This window comes from Scyliorhinus canicula, chromosome 4, assembly GCF_902713615.1.
Source record: "Scyliorhinus canicula chromosome 4, sScyCan1.1, whole genome shotgun sequence".
NCBI lineage: Eukaryota > Metazoa > Chordata > Chondrichthyes > Carcharhiniformes > Scyliorhinidae > Scyliorhinus > Scyliorhinus canicula.
The window spans coordinates 214,583,670-214,599,602 of NC_052149.1; the positions used below are offsets into that span (position 1 = coordinate 214,583,670).

The window sequence follows — 15,933 nt, forward strand, 5'->3', positions numbered from 1 at the left end:
GCTGTACTGTTCTAAATTCTAAATTCTAAATGAGGAGGCAGGAGATCTAAAAAAGAAAGAGCCGGGAGATTTAAAAGAGCTCAAGAGGAGCCGGGAGATTTAAAAGAGTGCAACGGGAGCTGGGAGATATAAAAGAGCACGATAGAGGGCAGCATGGTGGCGCAGTGGTTAGCACTGCTGCCTCACGGCACCGAGGTCCCAATTTCGATCCCGGCCCTCGGTCACTGTCTGTGTGGAGTTTGCACATTCTCCCCTTGTTTGAGTGGGTTTCGCCCCCACAACCCAAAAGATGTGCAGGGTAGGTGGATTGGCCATGCTAAATTTCCCCTTAATTTGAAAAAAAAAAGAATTGGATACTCGAAAAAAAAGAACACGATAGGATCTGGGAGATTTAAAACAGCATCCCCTGAAACATTCCTCAACCTCCTCCCCCCAGCCCAAATGCACCATGGGAGGGTCCCTGGCTCCACCCACACCCACCCCGGCCCGATCGTGCATAGATAAACTAAGGGATGAGGAACTGCAGGCAGAGTACAGGAAGTTAGGAGATATACTAAAATTCAGGGTCTCAATTGTAGTAATCTCAGGACTACTCCCAGTTACACACGCTAGAAAGAGCAGGAATAAGAGGATAGATCAGATGAATGTGTGGCAGGAGAGATGGTGTAGCCAGGGGGGGATTCAGATTCTTGAGGCACTGGGACTGGTTCTGGGGAAGGTGGGACCTATACAAACCGGACCGGTTGCACCCGAGCAAAGCAGGGACCAATGTCCTTGCGGAGGCTTTTGCTAGTTCTTCGCTTGTTGGGGAGTATTTAAACTAGTGTGGCAGGGGGATAGGATCCCAGAGTAGGATCAGATAGGTCAAATTCAGATCAGGAAAATGGAGGTAGAACATCAGCTAGTGACATAAAAGATGTAGCTGGAATTACAGGAGAAGCAAAGGTTAAAAAGTGTCCAGCAAGGGAAAATGGTGGAGTTGAACTGTTTATACTTCAACGCAAGGAGTATTATAAACAAGTTAGATGAGTTAAGGGCACAGGTAGACACAGGGCAGCAAGATGCCGTTGCTATCACAGAAACCTGGCAAAAAGAGGGGCAAAATTGGCAGTTCAATAGCCTGGATACAGAGTTTTCGGACAGGAAATGTGGGAGATAAAAAAGGAGGGGGAGTAGCACTAATGGTCATAGAATCAATTCCAGTTGTGAGAAGGGATGATATACTAAACGGGTCAACTAAATAGGTGAGCTTAGAAATAAGAAAGGGGCAGTGACACGACTGGGGGTATACTACTGACCCCCAAATAGTGAAAGGGAGATAGAAGGTCAAATATGTAGGCAAATTTCTGCCTGTAAGAGGCAATAATAGTAGGAGACTTTAACTATCCCAATATCAACTGGGATTCAAACAATATAAGGGAATGGAGAGAGAAAAATTTGTGCAGTGTGTCAAAGAAAGTTTTTCAACTAATTAGTGACAAACCCAACAAGAGGAGCTGCAATTCTAGACCAAGGGCGCGATTCTCTCAAAAAGGAATATAGTCCCCTAGTGAGTGCGTTTAGTCAAGTTTTTCCCAGTGCTCGCAGTGCCGAGAAACACATGGTTATTCAACGCTGAGGGACCTGAATGAGGAACGCGTGGCCGAGGCCACACTTAGCCCCACTTTGTACAGTTCCGGTGAGCTCCCCATTGCAGCGAGAGAGAAAATGGCATCCCAATCTGAGTCCCCTGAAACATTCCTCTACCTCCTCCCCCCAGCCCAAATGCACAATGGGAGGGTCCCCGGCTCCACACACACCCACCCTGGCCCGATCGTGCGCGCAAAAAAACCAAAATGCCACCTTGGCAGTGCCAGGCTGGCACAGGGTCTCTGAGGAGGAGTTGAATCCCAAAGCCCAAGGTATCTCGGGAATCTGCACGTTAGAGTGAGGCTTACTGCCAAGCTCTAACATGCAGATTTGTCAAAAAGTGATGCCGCCCATTGAAAAGAGATAAAAGTGGGAGCAAGAATTTTGTACTGGTGGAAGGCAAATTTTGCAGAAATTAGATGGACCTTGGCTGAGATAGACTGGCCAAAGAAGACATGTCGTCTCGAAAAATAAGAGTGATACTGTCAAATCTAGACCCCCCTCAGTTGTCTAGAGGAATATAGGGATGATCAAACAGAAAAAGAAAGCATACAATAGGCACAAAGAACTAAGCACTGCAGATAGCCTAGACGAGTGTAGGAAGTGCAGGGATGAAGTTAAAAAGGAAATAAGGAAATCAAAGAGAGGGCATGAAAAAGATTTGCAAGTAAAGTTAAAGAAAACCCAAAGATGTTTTACCAATATATTAATGGTAAAAGATTAGCTGAGGAAAAAGGGGAGGACGAAGCAACCATGGCTGACAAGGGAAGTCAGGGACAGCCGAAAAGCAAAAGAAAAAGCACACAATGTGGCAAGGATTAGTGAGAAGTCAGATGATTGGGAGCCTTTAAAAGCAAGCAGAGGACAACTAAAAAAGCAAAAACATGGGAAGAAGATGAAATAGGAGTGTAAGATAGCTAGTAATATAAAATAAGATTGCAAGAGTTTTTTTTCAATATGAAAAAGATAAGGGAGAGGCAAGATTGGACATTGGTCCACTGGAAAATGAGACTGGAGAAGTAGTAATAGGGAAAAAATAACTGGGAGTTGAACTGAATGGGTACTTTGTATCAGTCTTCATGGTGGAAGGCACCACCGGCATACCAGAACTTCAAGAGAGTAAAGGAGCAGAGGTGAGTGTAGTGAACATCACTAAAGAGAAGCTGAAATGTCTGAAGGTGGATAAGTCACCTGGACCTGATGGCTTACACTCCAGGGGCTCTGAAGGAGAAAGCTGGAGAGTTTGAGGGGATCTTTCAGGAATCACTGGAGTCAGGGAGGGTCCCAGAGGACTGGAAAGTGGCTAATGTAACACCCCTGTTTAAGAAGGGAGGGAGGCAGAAGACGGGAAACTTTAAGCCAGTTAGTCTGACTTTGGCTGTTGGCAGAATTTTAAAGTCCATTAATGAGGATGAGTTGGCAGAGTACTTGGAAGTGCAAGGTAAAATAGGGCTGAGTCAGCACTACTTCATCAAGGGGAAGTCATGCCTGACAAATCTGTTCGAATTTTGAGGAGGAAAGGAGGAAGTTAGACAGAGGAGAGCCAGTGGGCCCGATCTATTTGGATTTCCAGAAGATCTTTGACAAGGTGCCATACAGGAGGCAGCATGGTAGCACAGTGGTTAGCACAGTTGCTTCACAGCTCCAGGGTCTCGGGTTCAATTCCCGGCTTGGTCACTATGTGTGGAGTCTGCACGTCCTCTCCGTGTCTGCGTGAGTTTCCTCCAGGTGCTCCGGTTTCCTCACACAGTACAAAGATGAGCTGATTAGATGGATTGGCTACGCTAAATTGCCCTTAGTGTCCAAAAAGATCAGGTGGGGTGACTGGGTTACAGGGATAGGGTAGGGGCACGAGCTTGAATGGAGTGCTCTTTCCAGGAGCTGGTGCGGACTTGATGGGCCGAATGGCCACCTTCTGCACTATAGGTTCTATGAAATAAGATAAGAGCCCATGGTGTTACGGGCAAAGTACTGGATGGATAGAGGATTGGCTGACCGGCAGAAGACGAGTGGAGATAAAGGAGTCATTTTCAGGATGGCAGCGGGTGACTAGTGGTGTTCCACAGGGGTCAGTGTTGGGACCATAACTATTCACAATATACGTTAACGATCTGGAAGAAGGAATTAAGGGCATTGTTGCCAAGTTTGCAGATGATACAAAAATATGTAGAGTGACAGGTAGTGTTGAGGAAGCAGGGAGGCTGAAAATGGACTTGGGCAAAGAAATGGCAGATGGAATAGTGTGGAATAGTGTGAGGTTATGACTTTGGTAGGATTATTAGAGGCAATTAGAGTCCTCCAGAATGGAATATCAGATATGTAGTTAAAGAACAGAAGTGGACATGCATAGATCCTTGTGGATTCCAAAGGTAATGGTGGAGGTGCAGGAAGAAAAGCCATTGCTGAATATGCTCCAAACAAGATGAAAAAGGTGAATTGGAACCAAGCAAGGGCACTGAACTGGAGAGTGGAGGAAGACCACTGAAGAAAGGTGGAGTGGTTTATTGTCTGAAAAGACGCAAAGAGATCAAGGAGGAAAATGAAACAAAATGCAGGATGTCCAATAACGAAGGTTATAGAGTCATAATGGCATAAAAAGAGATGGCTCAGCCCATCAAGCTCATGCCTACTCTCTGGAGAGCAATCCAGTCAATTCTACTCACCTGCTCTAGCCATGTAGACCTGCAAGTTTGTTTTGCTCAAGTACTCATCCAATTTCCTTTGGAAATCGTTAACCATCTCTGATTTACCACACTCGTAGATAGTGAGTCCCAGGCCATTACAACGCAGTGTCAAAATAAATGTCCTCATATCCCCTCTTGTCCAAAACCATAAATCTATATATCCCCTAGTTCTTGTACCACCAGCTAATGGGAACAGCTTTACTTTGTCTACTTTATCTAAAACCTCAAAATCTTGCATACCTCGATCCCTCAATCTCCTTTGCAGCAAGGAGAACAACTCTCCAACCGAATCTTCTAGCTAAAACCCATCATCCCTGGAACTATTCTGGTAAATCTCCTCTACACTCCCTTCAAGGTCTGGTAAATCCTTCCTAAAGTGTGGGTGACCAGAACTGGATCCAATACTCCACTGTGGTCTAACCAGAACTTTACACAGGTTCAGCATAACTTCCCTGTTCTTGTACTCAATACAGTAAAATGTGACCTGGCAAGCTCTGGGAATGGGAGTGGTTAATCAAATTTACTGATTAACTATGATGTCTGGGAAGTTCTGTGTTTTCATACAATCAAAAAACTCCTGGGTGATCTTGCAGGAGTGGAGGCTTCCCAAAAAGTGCAGGTGCATGTGAATTGTGTGAGCGGTGCCAAGGGAGCATGGTGCTGCAGTAGTGGGAGGATCTGGAATGACGGCAGGCCGCCATAACTATCAGTGAGTCTGACAATTATTCACAACTGTGTGAGAATGGGACAGGTAAGTGTTAGCACCATTTTTTGAGGGATGAGAGACATCTCCAATCAAATAACAGACTCGACAGACCCAACCCCAGAATTCTAGTTACTAGAGCATGTCAGTTGGTAGAGTGCCAGATAACAAATTTTACTCCACCTCTATTTATGAAGCCCAAGATTCTATATACTTTGCTAACTGCTTTCTCAATATGTCTAGCTACCTTCAAAGATCTATGCACATGAACCACCAGGTCCCTCTGTCCCTGTACACTTTTCAGAACTGTGGCATTATGTCTATATTGCCTCTTCCAATTCCTTCTGCCGAAATATATAATTTCACACTTCTCTGTATTAAATTTCATCTGCCTTGTCTGTCCATTCTGCTAGCCTGTGATCTGTTGTGGTCAATTTATTTCATCCTCACTGTCGGCCACAACTCCCAAGTTTGGAATATTAGAGCTGTGTCTTTTGTGACTATGATTGGGATAATTCAGTGCTACAGTAAAAATGGAAACCTGATTATTAATTCAAACATGGGGTTCTGGCATGGATTTGGGAGATGACAACAAAGTCAGAAATTTGAGGGAAATGAAAGGCTGGAGATGGGCTATTTATAATAACAAAGAGGTTGGGGTTGGAATTTTGAAGGTGATGCTGCTCTTAAAGGGAGAGACTAATACCTGCAAAAAGAAGGAATAGTTTACAATGTCAGCTAGCCCGCAACCCAGGAAGGGAACTTGGGTTGTCAACAGTTTAATGAGAATTGAGTCATGAGAGCTGGTGGGAAAGCAAGCTAGGACATACAAAGTCTGCAACGGGCAGCATGATAGCATAGTGGTCAGCACAATTGCTTCACAGCTCCAGGGTCCCAGGTTCCATTCCTGGCTTGGGTCACTGTCTGTGCGGAGTCTGCACGTTCTCCCCGTGTCTGCGTGGGTTTCCTCCGGTTTCCTCACAGTCCAAAGATGTGCAAATTAGGTGGATTGCCCATGCTAAACAGACCTTCACGTTGAAAAAGGTTGGGTGGGGTTACTGGGTTATGGGGAGGGTGGAGGTGTGGGCTTGGGTAGGATGTTCTTTCCAAGAGCCGGTGCAGACTCGATGGGCCGAATAGCCTCATTCAGCACTGTACATTCTGTGATCTGTGAAAGTGATGCAAACTGGTTAAGATAGATAATATGGGGAAAAATAGTAAGCCTGTGGATTTGGAAAGTTTGAAAATTATTGAAAAGCATGACCAAGAAATTGTTTGTGGGAGAAAATAGAATGACACAACTAGCAAAAAATATAAAAACAGATCGTAAGAGCTTTTGTAAAAGTTCAGTACATAAAATAAGAGGTTAAAGAAAATGTGTGTCTCTTCAGAGGCAGCGACTAGAGAAATTATAAAGGGGGGGTAAGGAAATTACAAAGATACTAAACTAATATCTTGAACCTGTAGACAACGTAAAGAACTGGAAATTGTGGTGAACCAAGAGTCTAGTGAGAGTGAGGAAGTTAAAATAATGCATAATAAAAAGCACAAAAATAATTAATGGGACAAGAAGCCAACAAATTATCCTGTTTCAAAAGCAGAGGTAGCAGGCATTATGGATACATTGATTTTGATCCTCCAGAATTCCCGGGATTCCAGAATGGTCCCCATGAATTGGAAGGTAGCAAATGTAACGTTGCTGTGAAAGGAGGGAGAGAAAAGAAGAACCTCTGGGACAGTTAGCCTGTATTCAGTGTTTAAAAAATGCTGAAATCAGCTATTATTAACAGATGAGGCAGAGCCATCAGTTTTATGAAGGGAAATAATGCTTAACAAACCCATTAAGGTTTTTGAGAGAATAACTAGCTGGATAGAACATAGGGAATCAGTGGATGTAGTATATTTGGATCTTTAGACGATATTGGATAAAATGTCAAGAATAGAGGCCATGTGATTGGGGGTTAATATTAGTAGTGCGAGAATAAATAGTCATTTTCAGAATAGCCATGTATAACTAGTGGCCTGTTGCAAGGATCAGTGCTTGGGTCTCCACTATTTACAATCTGTATCAATGACTTAATGAAGCGACTGACTGTAATATATCCAGGCTTTTTGACCAGACCGAAGAACACAAGAATTAGAAACAGGAATAGGCCATACAGCCCATCAAGCCAGTTCTGTCACTCAAGAAGATCTGACTTTACAACTCCCCTTCCCTATTTTGCTCCAATCACTTAATTCCTTTAGGTTCAAAAGATCTATTATCTCAGTTTTGAATAGACACAAGGACTGAACATCTAGAGCCTTTTGGGGTAAAAAGCTCCAAAGATTCACAACCCTGAGTGAAGACCTTTTTCCTTATCTCATGCCTAATGGCTAACATCTGATCCAGAGACCATGGGCGGGGTAAAGCTTTTGCGGAGTGAACTTTAAAAATGGTATGCGGGACCAATGTGAAAGTTCCATCTCTATTTCCAGCAAATCTTATTTTTGCTGGTAGGCGAAAGAGGGTGGAGTGATTCACACAGCAGGGCTATTTGAACTCGGTGCTGAGTTCAAACAGATTCAATTTTGGCTGTTATGATGGTTTTGTTCCGCAGTGTGGGAGTCAAAAATTGTTGAAAATAAACACTCTTGAAGGGCAGATAAAAGTCCATTTAAGTGTCACAACTTTGCTTTTTAAATCTCTCACTCTTTAAACTTCGATGTGGAGATGCCGGCGTTGGACTGGGGTGAGCACAGTAAGAAGTCTTACAACACCAGGTTAAAGTCCAACAGGTTTGTTTCAAACACGAGCTTTCGGAGCACGGCTCCTTCTTCAGGTGAATGGAAAGGCTTGTTCCAGAAATGTTTATATAGACACAGTCAGAGATGCCCCGGAATGCGAGCACCTGCAGGCAATCAAATCATCAAAGATGCAGAGAGAGAGGTAACTCCAGGTTAAAGAGGTGTGAATTGTCCCAAGCCAGTTCAGTCGGTAGGCCTCTGCAAGTCCAGGCTTGTTGGTGGGGGCCGAATGTAATGCGACATGAATCCCAGATCCCGGTTGAGTCCGCATTCATGCGTGCGGAACTTAGCTATAAGTTTTTGCTCAGCAATTTTGCGTTGTCGCGTCTCCTGAAGGCCTCCTTGTAGAATGCTGACCCGGAGATCAGAGGCTGAATGTCCTTGACTGCTGAAGTGTTCCCCAACTGGAAGGGAACAGTCCTGCCTGTTGATAGTCGCACGATGCCCGTTTATTCGTTGTCGCAGTGTCTGCATGGTCTCGCCAATGTACCACGCTTCGGGACATCCTTTCCTGCAGCGTATGAGGTAGACTACATTGGTCGAGTCGCACGAGTATGCGCCGCGTACCTGGTGGGTGGTGTTTCCACGTGTAATGGTGGTGTCCATGTCGATGATCTGGCATGTCTTGCAGAGATTACCCTGGCAGGGTTTTGTGGTGTTGTGGTTGCTGTTCTGAAGGCTGGGTAATTTGCTGCAATTTTCGTTTTTTGCTGCAACGTAATTTGCAGCAAATTACCCAGCCTTCAGAACAGCAACCACAACACCACAAAACCCTGCCAGGGTAATCTCTGCAAGACATGCCAGATCATCGACATGGACACCACCATTACACGTGGAAACACCACCCACCAGGTACGCGGCGCATACTCGTGCGACTCGACCAATGTAGTCTACCTCATACGCTGCAGGAAAGGATGTCCCGAAGCGTGGTACATTGGCGAGACCATGCAGACACTGCGACAACGAATAAACGGGCATCGTGCGACTATCAACAGGCAGGACTGTTCCCTTCCAGTTGGGGAACACTTCAGCAGTCAAGGACATTCAGCCTCTGATCTCCGGGTCAGCATTCTACAAGGAGGCCTTCAGGAGACGCGACAACGCAAAATTGCTGAGCAAAAACTTATAGCTAAGTTCCGCACGCATGAATGCGGACTCAACCGGGATCTGGGATTCATGTGGCATTACATTCGGCCCCCACCAACAAGCCTGGACTTGCAGAGGCCTACCGACTGAACTGGCTTGGGACAATTCACACCTCTTTAACCTGGAGTTACCTCTCTCTCTGCATCTTTGATGATTTGATTGCCTGCAGGTGCTCGCATTCCGGGGCATCTCTGACTGTGTCTATATAAACATTTCTGGAACAAGCCTTTCCATTCACCTGAAGAAGGAGCCGTGCTCCGAAAGCTCGTGTTTGAAACAAACCTGTTGGACTTTAACCTGGTGTTGTAAGACTTCTTACTGGTCTTTAAACTTCGAAATAGGTTGTAGTTGTCAGGGAGATTTAAAAAAAAATTTGTTCTATTTGACAGATCATCTGCTGCAGGTTAGAAAAATAAACAGTTACCTGTTCATGCTCTTCCAATGGAGTTATTTGCTGGCATTTACCAAGGGTTATTATTATGTAATAATGAATACTTAGCCGAGTTTCAATGGCTACAATTATCATGATGTGGAGATGCCGGCGTTGGACTGGGGTGAGCACAGTAAGAAGTCTTACAACACCAGGTTAAAGTCCAACAGTTTCACCTGAAGAAGGAGCCGTGCTCCGAAAGCTCGTGTTTGAAACAAACCTGTTGGACTTTAACCTGGTGTTGTAAGACTTCTTACTGTACAATTATCATGACATGAGTTAGCGTGGAGAGCACGTGTGGTCATAGGGAATGGGAGGTTGCTGAGGACTAGTGTGTCTAACAGCTTCTGAAACAATTGGAACAAAGTCCCAGAGACCAAGACAGGCCTTCTAACCAGCCCTCGACAGTCCCCTGCCTCAATGGGGCCACCTACTCTCTTATTCTGCTTCTGAGGTCAACAAGCTTCACTCCATCCCACACATGCAACCACCACCACCCAGTGAGTAAAAATCATGTGACCCAAGATAAATTTTAACCAAGGCAGGGCTGGCAAGTTGGGAAATTTCCTGACTGACTACCCACTTTGCTAGCAAAAATCAACTTGGAACCCTTGGATGAAAGATTTGGACTGAGGGCACAGTCTTAGGATAAGACAAGCCATTTAGGGCTAAAATTATATTTTTTTAAATCTTCATTCAAAACATCACAAATCCCACATTTGAAGTTGATGGAAAAGTTCAGCCATAATATTATTGAATGATGGAACAAACTGGATGAGCTGTATGACCTTTTATTTTTAAGTGGACCTTGTGAGCAGGATAACGAGTGGGCAAAAGCATAAGAGAAAAATAATAATAATAATCGCTTATTGTCACAGGTACGCTTCAATAAAGTTAAAGTGAAAAATTAGAGGGTCTTTAGAACTAGGGCAAGCAGTGTCCGCAGTTAATATTTGCCATCGGTGGAGTTGTGGACAGTGCAGAAGGATGTTACAAGTTACAGAGGGACATAGATAAGCTGCAGAGCCAGGCTGACAGGTGGCAAATGGAGTTTGATGCAGAAAAGTGAGAGGTGATTCATTTTGGAAAGAATAACAGGAAAACAGAGTACTGGGCTAATGGCAAGATTCTTGGTAGTGTGGACGAGCAGAGAGATCTCGGTGGCCATGTACATAGATCCCTGAAAGTTGCCACCCAGGTTGAGAGGGTTGTTAAGAAGGCGTACGGTGTGTTAGCTTTTATTGGTAGAGGAATTGAGTTTCGGAGCCATGAGGTCATGTTGCAGTTGTACAAAACTCTGGTGCGGCCGCATTTGGAGTATTGCGTGCAGTTCTGGTCGCCGCATTATAGGAAGGATGTGGAAGCATTGGAAAGGGTACAGAGGAGATTTACAAAGATGTTGCCTATTATGGAGGGAAGATCTTACGAGGAAAGGCTGAAGGACTTGAGGCTGTTTTCGTTAGAGAGGTCAAGAGGTGACTTAATTGAGACATACAAGATGATCAGAGGATTAGATAGGGTGGACATTGAGAGCCTTTTTCCTCGGATGGTGATGTCCAGCACGAGGGGACATAGCTTTAAATTGAGGGGAGATAAATATACGACAGATCTCAGAGGTAGATTCGTTACTCAGAGAGTAGTAAGGGCGTGGAATGCCCTGCCTGCAACAGTATTGGACTCGCCAACACTAAACGCTTTCAAATGGTCATTGGATAGGCATATGGACGATAAGGGAAAAGTGTAGATGGGCTTTAGAGGGGTTTCACAGGTCGGCGCAACATCGAGGGCCGAAGGGCCTGTACTGCGCTGTAATGTTCTATGTTCTATCGTGGGGAAGAAAAAGACAGGAAGTAGCAGACACAGGGGAACAGATGGTCTTAATCTTACAAAGAAACCCATGAGCTCCCGAGATGTTGATGAAGGCGACAAGTCTACACTTGTGAATTTAAAGGAGTTAAGTTGGAGTCTTGAACAGTGCCGGTTTAGCTCAGTTGGCTGGACAGCTGGATTGTGATGCAGAGCAAGGCACCAGCGAGAGGTCAATTCCATACCAGCTGAGGTTATCCATGAAGGTTAGGCCTTCTCAACCTTGCCCCTCGCCTGAGGTGTGGTGATCCTCAGGTTAAATCACCACTAGTCCGGTCTCCTCATCAAAGGGGAAAGCAGCCCATCCTCATCTGCAACGGTGACAACTTTACAACCAGATTGCAGAGAATAAATATTTTTTCTGGGGATAAAGGGGAGGGATTAGTTGGTCAAATCAACTGCTACACAAGTATTTGGAGTGAATGGAGGGCTAAATATTTTGAACATACCCAAATTTGGAGCCAGGGCAACACAAGAAATACTGCAAACAATTTTCACACAGCAAGCTTCCACAAACAACAATTTGATAATAAACAGACCATTTGTTTTAAATGTTAGTGGAGATGCCCGAGAAGTAATGGGCATCTGGTCTACATGTGGTATCTTGGTCAGTTGGAGAAAATGTAAATCTACTCAGCAGTCAAACTGCAAAACGATATAACCCACACATCACTTCAATCACCGGCAGCGGGTTAGTTTGTGACAGACAGCTACTTTGTTGCATATGATGTGAAGATGCCGGCATTGGACTGGGGTGGACACAGTAAGACGTTTACCAGGTTAAAGTCCAACAGGTTTTTTGGGAATCACCAGCTTTCGGAGCATAGCTCCTTCATCAGGTGAGTCAATCTGATTTGATTCGGCTTGAGCGATAGGAAACTCCTTGCAACCTTCGTTACCCTTCCACTTTAAATTGCGGCGCTTCTTTTTCTACAGGCAAGCAAGCCAGGAACGTAAAACAGGCGCGCACTGGAACGGCCTCAGAACCAAGGAATGGGGTGAGCGACAGAGGAATGCCGCGCGTGCGCAGGCTCTTCACTAGCCCGGCGGTATCAGACATGCGCAGGAGCCACGCCATCTTTGGTGTGTCGCGCACGCGCCCTGCTCCAACCGGTAGGACCTTATTTGGCAAGTGAGGCGGCTGCTGTGTTTGGGTTGCTAACCGGGGCCTACCCACCTGTCGCGGGGATCTACCCAGCTGGTCTGCTTCGTGTTGTGATCGATGTAGTACAGCTTCCCGTCGTAGTCGGTCGCCTCTTCCCAGCCGGGTGGCAGGGGCAGTTCTCCATTGCCCTTGTTCGGCTTGGGCATAGCGAGCGGCAGGTTCTTAAAAACTCCAGCTCCTCCATAGGAAAGCAAAAGGACGGAGGAGAAACGCCGAGAAGCTGCTCCGCGCCGGCGGCGCTTTCCCTGAAAACATTCCCTCCTCCTCCTCCTCCTCCCCTCTCGAGTTTGCGACGGATGCTGACCGGACGGTGTTGATGTTCTGTTATTGTTGTTGTCGGGGTAGGTGGGGAGGCTTGCCTCCTTCCTCACGCCTCCATGTTAGTTGGAGTCGAAGTTGAGGGAAGAAGCTCGAGCGGCCGCTCGCGCTCCCAACCGAAACGCGCAAGCTCGCGCACCCACCTTAGCTATCACCGTCCTCTTATTTTTAAATTCAACTCTTTTTGGGAGGACGGCCGGTGGGGAATGCGACCTCTCCTTGCTGTGGCCCTACTTCTGTTTTGCCGCCTGGAAAGCGAACGTTCCTTCGCCGTCGTCCTCCTGGCCGGTGAACCGTTTGCTCCCTGAGACGCTGCCGAGCAGCAGCACCGCTTCCGAACGCTGGCCGGCCGCTGACTGCATGACGTCATCCAGGTTGTCAGTCAGGTACCTTTCTACCGTAATTACAGCAAAAGGAGCGCTGCCACAGATTGCGCCTGCCGTCATGCTCCGAGAAACGTGTTCCCTTTGGAATTTCGCCCCGCCCTATTTCAAAAGTTGAATAAAATGACATATTTGGATTTTTGAAAAGTCTTCTCTTTCTCCCCCCCCCCCCCCCCCCCCCGCATTTTGCCCCTGTGACTGACAGTCATTTGTCAGGTGGCTCAAACCAAAGAGAAAATGCTGGAAAATCTCAGCAGGTTCAATCTCAGCATCTGTAGGGAGAGAAAGGTGCCTTAGTTTGGTGGCACAAGATTGCGGGTTCAAGTCCCAATCCAGTGCATTAGTCCAGAGGGAGTGTCGCACTGTCTGCGCTGCTTGCTTTCCTATGAGTCAGAATTTTGCAGCAAAAGAGGTCCTTCAGCCCATCACTTCTGGCCATCAAGATTCCCACCACCCTCTGGGTGAAAAGGTTTTTCTACTCCATAAGGCACTACATAAATCCAAGTATTCAAATTTGTGTGGTGGAATACAGAATCTGCCAGCACAGGTGGAGGCCATTGGGGCTCGCATATTTTTTGTTATTTAATTTGTTGCCCATCCCTAATTGCCCTTGTACTGAGTTGCTTGCTAGGCCATATCAGAGGGCAACTAAGAGTCAACTACATGTGGGTATGGATTCACATTTAGACCAGACCAGGTAAGGGAGCAGATTTTCCTCCCTAAATTATATGAGGGAACTTGATAGGTTTTTACAGCAATCAATAATGGCTTGATGGGCACCCGACATAACTGAGACTAGCTTTAGATTCCCGATTTATTCATTGAATTTAAATTCCACCAGCTGGCACGGTGGGATTTGAACCTGTGTGCCCAGAGCTTAATGTGGGCCACTGGATCATTAGTCCAGTGTCTACACTGATATTCTGTCGTCCCCCCCCCCCCCCCCCCCCCCAAGATATAAACCTGTGCCATCTTTTTGAAAGAGCTATCCAATCTAGTCCCTCACCTGAACTCTTTCCTTGTAACCCTGTAAATTATTCCTCTTAAGTTCCTATGGAATCCGCTTCTGAGGTAGTGAAATGAAATGTGTGTTGCAGATCTTAACTCTGTTAAACATTTCTCTTTGTTTCTCCTCTAGTTCTTTTGCCAACCAATTTAAATTGATGACCTCTGATTACTGACCTAGTTAGAAGAAACTATTTCTCCCTACTTGTTCCACCAAAACCCGTAATAAATTGGATACCTCTTGCATCTCCCCTTAAACATTCCACAAGAAAGGAGCAAAATATCAGCTTTGACGGTTGGAAATACACCAGAAACAGCATGTGAATTTATTTTAACGCAGTAAATCGGTGCATTCTGAAATGTGCTGCCTGAATGGGTGGTGGAACTAGATTCGCTAGCAACTTTTAAGAACAGAACTACATATAGATTTGAAGAGAAAACAAAATATGAGCCAAGAGTAGTGGAGTGAATAATTGGCTAGGTCTATGAAAGAACCACCACAAGTACGATGAACCACATCGTGGGACTTTACGCCAGCTTTGCATCTTTTCAAAAGGCCTTGATGTCCTTCCTAAATGACAGTGTGAAGAATAGTATACAATACTTCTGCCGAAGCCCAACTATTTGTAAAAGTTGAGCAGGACTTCCCTGTTTTGTACTCAATACCTTTATTGCAATGTATTACATGTGCTTGTTAATCTTTCACCTTCAAAGAGTTGTACTAACAGGCCCCTCTGCTCTCATACCACCCTTAAAATAGCAACCTCTAGATTATACTGCCTCTCCATTGTCACTCTTTTTAAAGTACGTTACTTCATACAACAGACAAGCAAGGTACTACAGATATTGGAAAAGTGAAATACAAACAGAAAAAAATTAGAATTCTCATAGGTCTGGTAGCATCGGGGGGGAGAGAAACAGAGTTAAAGATCCATAACCTCTGAGCTTTGGGAAGTCGTTTGGGGTGGGGTTGGGTACCCATGAGCTTTCCACCCCCCCTCATCCCCAGATCCTTCCCACCCTGAGTACACCTGCACCCTCCGACTAAATTTGCAAACCCTCACTAGGTATTCCCATAGTCTACTGAGCACCTATTCAATGGACCCGAGTTGCTCGCACATCATGGATGGGATTCTCCGACCGCCCCAGCCGTCCTCCGAATTCTCCGGCCCTCCAAAAGTCGGTGAGGCGTGAATCACGCCGCCCGCCTCGGAGAATGGCGGGGATCGGCGTGACTCAATGGGCCCCAGGGCTGCCCGAATTCTCCGGCCCGCGATGGGCCGAAGTCCCGCTGGTTTTTTGCCGGTCCTGCCGGCGTGGATCAGACTAGGTCCCTTACCGGCAGGACCTGGTGGCGTGTGCGGGCTCCGGGGTCCTGGGGGGGGTCGCGGGGCGATCTGGCCCCGGGGCATGCCCCCACGTTGGCCTGGCCCGTGATCGGGGCCCACCGATCCGCGGGCGGGCCTGTGCCGTGGGGGCACTCTTTTCCTACAGGTTGGCCGTGTCCGCCTCCGCGATGGCCGACGCGTAGGTGAACCCCCTGCGCATGCGCGGGGATAACGTCAGCTGACGCTCCCGCGCATGCGCGGACTCTCGTCTGCCAGCAGAGTCCCTTCGGCCCCGACTGGTGTGGCGCCAAAGGCCTTCCACGCCAGTCGGCGGGGCGCAAACCACTCCGTCCTGCCGGGACCCCCCCCCCGCCCCGCCGGATAGGGGAGAATCCCGCCCCATATCTTTGTGCTAATTTTTGGGGGCTATCAGATTTTACTTGGTGAATGTCTGCTTGGGCATCTCTGAAGATCAATCACTGAATCTAT

At 46.4% G+C, this 15,933-nt stretch overlaps 1 protein-coding gene and 1 long non-coding RNA gene across 3 annotated transcripts in view; one reads left to right on the top strand and one right to left on the bottom strand.

Annotated features, from left to right (window-relative positions):
- Positions 1 to 13,087, bottom strand: part of wwc1 (WW and C2 domain containing 1) — a 204,741-nt gene extending 191,654 nt beyond the window's left edge. Inside the window, exon 1 of one of the 2 annotated variants that reach the window (XM_038796050.1) lies at positions 12,423 to 13,087. In XM_038796050.1, coding sequence (XP_038651978.1) covers positions 12,423 to 12,556 — 134 coding nt within the window. In that variant the 5' untranslated portion in view covers positions 12,557 to 13,087. The remainder of the gene's footprint in view (positions 1 to 12,422) is intronic. The other variant, XM_038796049.1, reaches the window with a different exon arrangement.
- On the top strand, positions 12,919 to 14,892 carry LOC119965370. The gene is made up of 2 exons (XR_005460495.1): positions 12,919 to 13,114; positions 14,250 to 14,892. It is a non-coding gene; the product is annotated as an uncharacterized LOC119965370 (long non-coding RNA).
- The last annotated feature ends 1,041 nt before the right edge of the window (positions 14,893 to 15,933 follow it).